Source organism: Mesoplodon mirus, assembly GCF_964341445.2.
Source record: "Mesoplodon mirus genome assembly, chromosome: 4".
NCBI classification, from domain to species: Eukaryota; Metazoa; Chordata; class Mammalia; order Artiodactyla; family Ziphiidae; genus Mesoplodon; species Mesoplodon mirus.
In genome coordinates this window covers 131,745,508-131,752,902 of record NC_138979.1, presented here as the reverse complement: position 1 = coordinate 131,752,902, position 7,395 = coordinate 131,745,508, and the positions used below count along the sequence as shown (strand labels likewise).

At 39.8% G+C, this 7,395-nt stretch overlaps 1 protein-coding gene across 1 annotated transcript; it reads right to left on the bottom strand.

The window, feature by feature from the left end:
* Window positions 1-4,754: 4,754 nt before the first annotated feature.
* LOC309803291 (RNA-binding protein FUS-like) lies at window positions 4,755-6,602 on the bottom strand. The gene is given in 4 exon segments (XM_082619302.1): window positions 4,755-5,132; window positions 5,136-5,423; window positions 5,427-5,471; window positions 5,475-6,602. Coding segments are annotated over 4 exon segments (1,527 nt in total). The 5' UTR covers window positions 6,561-6,602; the 3' UTR covers window positions 4,755-5,024.
* Window positions 6,603-7,395: the final 793 nt, after the last annotated feature.

Sequence of the window (7,395 nt, the reverse complement as noted above, 5' to 3'; positions counted from 1 at the left end):
TTTAGCTTCTGTCTCTATATCTATAGCTCCCAACTAACTGATTTTTTTCTTTTCATGTCTTTAAGAGTAAAAAGTCCCTGAAAGAGAATCTGATTGGTTTCCTCAATTATAGCTGCTTGTCTAAAACAGTGATGGCTCACACAGCATCTTCTAGATATATTTAGACATCCATTCTTCTTCAACTAAGTGAAGGCACAGTGGGAGGGTCTTAAGTTGACTTAATGCCTAGTCAGTAAGCAGTGTGGCCATGGCAATAATAAAGCAGTTTCCTTGATAGGAATAGAGTTGCTTGTAGATACTTCACTTCATTCCAACTATGATTTTTGATGATTTGATAGGTAAGAAATGTTTGATTTGGAGAAACACTCTTATTCATTGCTGGTAGGAATAAAAAATTGTACTTTTGGAAAGGAATTTGGCAATAGTAATGTGCAAAAATTATATATGATATGCTACTTTTGTGTAAGAAAGAGGAAGAAGTAAGGAAATATATAGTATTTGTGTCTTTTTAACATTTTTGGAAAAGAAGGGAGAGAGAGGAATGGTGGGGGGGAGGAGGAAAGGAAAAAAGGGAGGCAAGGAGGAAGGAAAAGGGAAAGAAAAGGGAAGAAAGAAAAAGGGAAGGAAGGAAAGCCAGAGAGAGAAGGAAATGAGGGAAGGATAAACCAAAAACTAATACTAATAATATTGTTAATCTACAGGGAGTAGGTAGAAATGATCCCAGCTCTTCAGAAGTGGCAGTTGGGGTTTTTGGTCTTTTTGTATCTTTTGTCCAGAATTTTCCCCAACTGCACATACACACAGTTATTTTTAGTCCCATACAGTTTCTTTGTATTTTGTTGCTTGAGGAGACGTGTGCCCAGGGGCAAGCATTGCAGCAAAGGGTCCCAGGCCCCAGCCTGTCTCATCCTCACATGGTCTTTTCTATGTGTGTGCACATCCCTGGTGTCTCTCTGTGTGTCCAAATCCTTGTGACCTCTCCCATTGCAGAGCACAGGCTCCGGACGCGCAGGCTCAGCGGCCATGGCTCACGGGCCCAGCCACTCCAAGGCATGTGGGATCTTCCCGGACCAGGGCACGAACCCGTGTTCTCTGCATCGGCAGGCGGACTCTCAACCACTGCGCCATCAGGGAAGCCCCAAATCTCTGCTTCTTGTAAGGACACTAGTCAGGTTAATTAGGGCCCACCCTAACAGTGTCATTTTACTTAATCACTTCTTTAAAGACCCTACTTCCAAATAATTGAGGCAATAGGAATCAGGGCTTTAACGTATGAAGGGTGATACCATTTGGAGGGGACACAATTCAACCCATAATAGGACCCATATGCAATATAAACAATAACAAATGAATCACATAGTCACAGTGACCGGGGTGGGGAAGAAAAGCACTACCAATCTGGGAAAAAGTAAGGTGGGAAAAGCAGTATTTTGGTTATATACTCTAAGGTTAAAGACAGTAGAAAGTACTGTACACAGATATTGAACTCTAGTTTGTAGTTTGTGTTCCATAGAAGTATGTGCTAGAAATTCCAAAATTATTTTATAAATCTTCAAGGATTATAAATTTTCCAAAAATAAGTAGATATATTGAGGTAATGAGAGCCAAGTCTCTCACTTTCAGAGAAAGTAGTTACAAACTAACAGAGAAGGTTAGAATAAATTCTGCAGAGTTGGATTGTAATTTGAAGTATCAGTTTAACTTGTGGAGAGAGAGAGAGTGATATAGAAATAGAAATAAATGTGTTTGTATATATAAATTCATATTTTTAAAAATTCTAACTAGCATCAAGTTACCCGTATGTCTTGAAGGTAAAAAGAATTCCATGTTTTTGGAAGTGGAGGAAATGTATTCACGATCAAAGAAAAAGTAGGAGCCAAAACTGAGCTAGAAATTGGTTAGTTAGCCTCTAAGTGGAATGAAGAGTGTAGGGTTATAATGAGTATGTACCTAGAAATTTACCTTGAAACAGATCTTTGAAGCCATAAGTATCAAACCATTAGGTTTGAAATCTCTGTGGTAGATATCCAGAAAAAATAATACTTTTTAAATAAAAAATAATAAATGAAAAGTTGTCTCATATCTGAAAATAGATTTTTATTGTGATGATTAACATCAATGATCCAGTATAATTTTCAAAAGCAAGAAAAATATAGTGATTACATAGTGATGTCTGCTAGTTGTTATCAATTTAGAGGGAATATAAATCTCAGTTTGAAAGTGTAAGTATGCCAGTGATGAAACTTCAGTTCGTAAGCCTTTCAAAGTCCCTCATTTGACAAAATTAAATACATTTGAAAACTTAATTCAACAGAATTTTAAATCTCACTCCTATTTTTCTTTAGGTGACATCTATGTTCTAAGGAGGTTATGCAGTGCCAAGTTTTCTAAGATGCAGGGTAGGGTTGGGCATCTTGTCTTCAGTTCTTGGTGCACCACAGTTAATTCACTATTGTTCCTTATGCATGTAACACTTCAGAAAGACCCAAATAAGTTCCCACCCGTACTCCAGTTATTAAAAGCACAAAGCCCAAAATACAGATTGGAACACATAGTGTTAGAACCCTCTAGACCAAAATCAGGCCACTGATCACAGAAAATCCATTTCAGCAGCAATCAAGTAGGCCACAGCTCTATAAACTCTCAGAATTTTCTATCTCTTTCCTAATTTCCTATTAAAGATTGTACTTGTTTGAATTACTGACCATTTTTGAGGGACTGGATTGGTGTGGTCGTTTACCCATGAAGAGGATAGAATAGGTGGTGTTGCAAGATTAGTAGCTGAATCAGTGAGACATCACTTTGATAAAAAAAACACCCAAACTTCAGGGAAGGGGGTTAGGGTAAGTAGATCTTTGAAGGACTAAAATAAATACTGAACTATAAGTAGAGCAAGTGGTTCTTTTCTGGTAGAATGAGAAGGAGAATTATCTGGATGGAAAGAAAATGAAGTGTTTCAAAGAAGTATTTTGAGGTAACTTTACAGCCTGACAGGAATGTATTGGATTGATACCTTTCATCATTTTTATCCCAGTTGACAGTTCCATGATGATACCACATCCTCCGCATGTGTTTTTCCTTCTTATCATAACCCTTTTATATAAAGGCTGATGTGTTTATATTATTATTATGGAAATTCAGATTAGAGACATTTTTCATTTCACTTTGTTAACATGCATGAATTTGAAAATAGCTGTTGTTTAACTGATGATGATAATGTGAACTGATATTAATCAGTAGAGGTTATGGCACTTATGTCTGGGTGCTAAGCAGCCTGACACTTGTGAGTTATCTGTCGTGAAACAATTATTTTCTCAGAGGATCTTACCATTGCTGAACATGTACGAGCTCTGCCCAAGGTAAACATACCGTAGTGCTATTTATTTATTCCAGCTGATGTTCTGGCTGTTAACATAATAAGAAAAAACAACTATATACAATCATTTACAGCTTTGTTACAGATTTTTTTCACTTTTTGGAAAAAAAAATTTTAATCATTTTTAGTTTCCTTAAATACTTACTAATAGACATTTCATTTCTCCACATGTGCTGCAAAACCCAGCATGCGTTCGCCTCTCACTGAAGAATACCTAACAAACTCCAGTATCTGCGAAAGTGATTTGCCAAGTTGCCTCCTTATTTTTCTCCAGTCGGTACTTCCCTTAGCTTCTGCATTATTCTGGTTTGTGGAAATGTATCTGATACCTAAACTTTATGATACATGCACCAAAAGGCTTTGTTTCTCTAATTCATTCTTTTATTTTTTATTTAATTTTTATTTTATATTGGGGTATAGTTGTTTTACAATGTTGTGTTAGTTTCAGGTGTACAGCAAACTGGTTAATTATACATATACCCATTCTTTTTTGGATTATTTTCCCATATAGGTTATTATAGAATATTGAGTAGTGTTTCCTGTGCTATACAATAGGTCTTTGTTGATTATCTATTTTATATATATTCAATAGTAGTGTGTATATGTTAATACAAACCTCCTAATTTATCCCTGCCTCCCGCATTTCCCCGTTGGTAACCATAAGTTTGTTTTTGAAGTCTGTTTCTGTTTTGTAAATAAGTTCATTTGTATCATCTTTTTAGATTCCACATACAAGTGATATCATATGATATGTGTCCTTCTCTGACTGACTGACTTCACTTAGTATGATAATCTCTAGGCCATCCATGTTGCTGCAAATGGCATTATTTTGTTCTTTTTTATGGCTGAGTAAAATCCCCTTGTATATATATACCAAATTTTCTTTATCCATTCCTCTGTTGATGGACATTTAAGTTACTTTCATGTCTTGGCTATTGTAAATAGTGCTGCAATGAACATTACAGTGCATGTATCTTTTTGAATTATGGTTTTCTTTGGATATATGCCAGGAGTGGGATTGCTGGTAGTAATTTTATATGGTAGTTTTATTTTTAGTTTTTTAAGGAAACTCCACACTGTTCTCCATAGTGGTTGTATCAATTTACATTCCCACGAACAGTGTAGGAGAGAGTCCTTTTCTCCACACTCTCTCCGGCATTTATTGTTTCTAGATTTTTTGATGATGTCCATTCTGACTGGTGTGAGGTAATACCTCATTGTAGTTTTGATTTGTATTTCTCTAATAATTAGTGAGGTTGAACATCTTTTCATCTGCTTTTTGGCCATCTGTATGTCTTCTTTGGAGAAATGTCTGTTTAGGTTTTCTGCCCATTTTTTGATTGGGTTGTTTGTTTTTTGGATATTGAGCTGCATGGCCTGTTTGTAAGTTTTGGAGATAAATCCCTAGTTGGTCACATTATTTGCAAATATTTTCTCCCATTCTGTAGATGGTCTATTTGTTTTTTTTGTTTTTTTTTTGTTTTTTTTTTAACTAAAATGATGGCTTTTAATGGGAACCAGAGGTATGGTTACAATTACATAGTCCAACACAAAAAACCCGTGGGTGATCAGGAGTTGGAATGTTACAAAATAATGAGGGTAACACTGGGTACAGGAAGAAAGCTGCTCCAGAACTTCAGGAGCCAGGCTAATACGGCCTCTCCCTGCGATCCTGTCTGTGCTCACCCCTGGAGTCCATCTTGCCAGGGCCAAAGCCACCTCTGTCCCCACCACCCCAGCCCCCATGGTCCCCGCCTCAGCCTTGGTAGCCACCCCGATCATAGCCTCCCCTGCCACCATGACGATTGTCTCCATAGTTACCCCCCATATGAGAGCCTCCTGGTCCCCCTCCTGGGCCATCTGGTTTAGGGGCCTTACACTGGTTGCATTCATTCCTCCAAGATAAGTTCATGTTCTCACACGTAGGATTAGGACACTTCCAGTCCCCTCCTCGCTGCTGTCCTCCACTGCCACCGCTGGGGAATCCTCCTCGGCCACCGCCACCACTGCCACCACCTCCATAGCCTCCACGGCCCATGGGTCCTCCTCACCCTCGGCCTCCACAACCATTGCCACCACCCCGATTGAAGTCTGCTCACCGAGTAGCAAATGAGACCTTGATAGGATTCCCAGAGAATTCTTTACCATCAAACCAGTCAATAGCTGCTTTAGCAGAAAGTGGGTCATCAAATGATACTGTTGCCTCTCCCTTCAGCTTGCCTGTTTCCCTGTCTGTGTACAGATTAATCATGGGCTGTCCTGTTTTCTTATTTGTCTTAATGATACCAATCTGCTTGAAGTAATCAGCTACAGACTCAGTTGTAACATTCTCACCCAGACCTTGAACGAAGATGGTGTTGTTGTCTGAATTATCCTGTTCAGAGTCATGACGTGATCCTTGGTCCCTAGGGCCACCAAATTTATTGAAGCCACCACGGTCACTTCCGCCCAGGCCACCTCTGCCTCCACGGCTGCCTCCATGACCTCTGGGTTCATAGCCACCACTGCTATGGCTGTAGCCACCGCCACTGCCCCGGCCACGGCCCCCACGGTCCTGCTGGCCTCCCCCATAGCCGCTGCCACCACTCTGGTCCTGATTGCCATAACCACCACCACCACTACTACTCATGGAGGACTGATCTTGGCCATAGTTACCTCCACCACCCCCTCCACCTCCACTGCTGCTGTTGTACTGGTTCTGCTGCCCATAGCCCTGAGGGGTATTATAGCTTTGCTGCTGTCCATAGCTTTGCTGCTGTCCACCATAGCCAGACTGCTGGCCATAGCCCCCACTCTGGGGCTGCCTATAGCCGCTGCTCTGAGAACTGCTACCATAACTTCCCAAGGTGTTGCTAGGAGCTGGCTGCTGGCCATAGCCAGGGTATGAGGACTGCTGCCCGTAAGACAACTGAGAACTTTGGCTACTGCCATAACCACCAGTTGAGCCATATCCCTGGGGAGTTGACTGTGTGCCATAGCCTGTGTTCTGGGTCTGTCCATAAGAACTACTATAGCTGCTCTGGCCATAGCCTGAAGCGTCCGTTGACTGGCCGTAGCCACTGTAACTCTGCTGTCCATAGGGCTGATTGCTCTGCTGGGAATAGCCCTGCCCAGGCTGGGTTGGGTAGGCCCCATAACTTTGGGTTGCTTGTTGAGTATAGTCGTTTGAGGCCATGTCGTGCATGCACGCACAGGCCGACAATCAACAAGATTCCAATACCACAACACCAAGGACTCGGTCTATTTGTTTTATTTATGGTTTCCTTTGCTGTGCAAAAGCTTTTAAGTTTAATTAGGGCCCATTTGTTTATTTTTGTTTTTATTTTTGTTACTCTAGGAGGTGGATCAAAAAAGATACTGCTGTGATTTATGTCAGAGAGTGTTCTGCCTATGTTTTCCTCTAAGAGTTTTATAGTATCCAGTCTTACAGTTAGGTCTTTAATCCATTTTGAGCTTATTTTTGTGTATGGTGTTAGACAGTGTTCTAATTTTCATGTAGCTGTCCAGTTTTCCCAGCACCATTTATTGAAGAGACTCTCTTTTCTCCATTGTATATTCTTAACTCCTTTGTCATAGATTAACTGACCATAGGTGCCTGGGTTTATTTCTGGGCTTTCTATCCTGTTCCATTGATCTATACTTCTGTTTTTGTTCCAGTACCATACTGTTTTGATTACTGTAGCTTTGTAGTATAGTTTGAAGTCAGGGAACCTGATTCTTCCAGCTTTGTTTTTCTTTCTCAGGATTGGTTTGGCTATTCAAGGTCTTCTGTGTTTCCATACAAATTAATTTTTTTTTATTCTAGTTCTTTAATGCCATTGGTAATTTGATAGAGATTTCATTGAATCTGTATATTTGCTTGGGTAGTATAGTCATTTTTACAATATTGATTCTTCCAATTCTAGTACATGATATATCTTTCCATCTGTTTGTGTCATCTTCGATTTCTTTCATCAGGATCTTCTTATAGTTTTCAGAGTAAAGGTCTTTTGCCTCCTTAGGTAGATTTATTCCTAAGT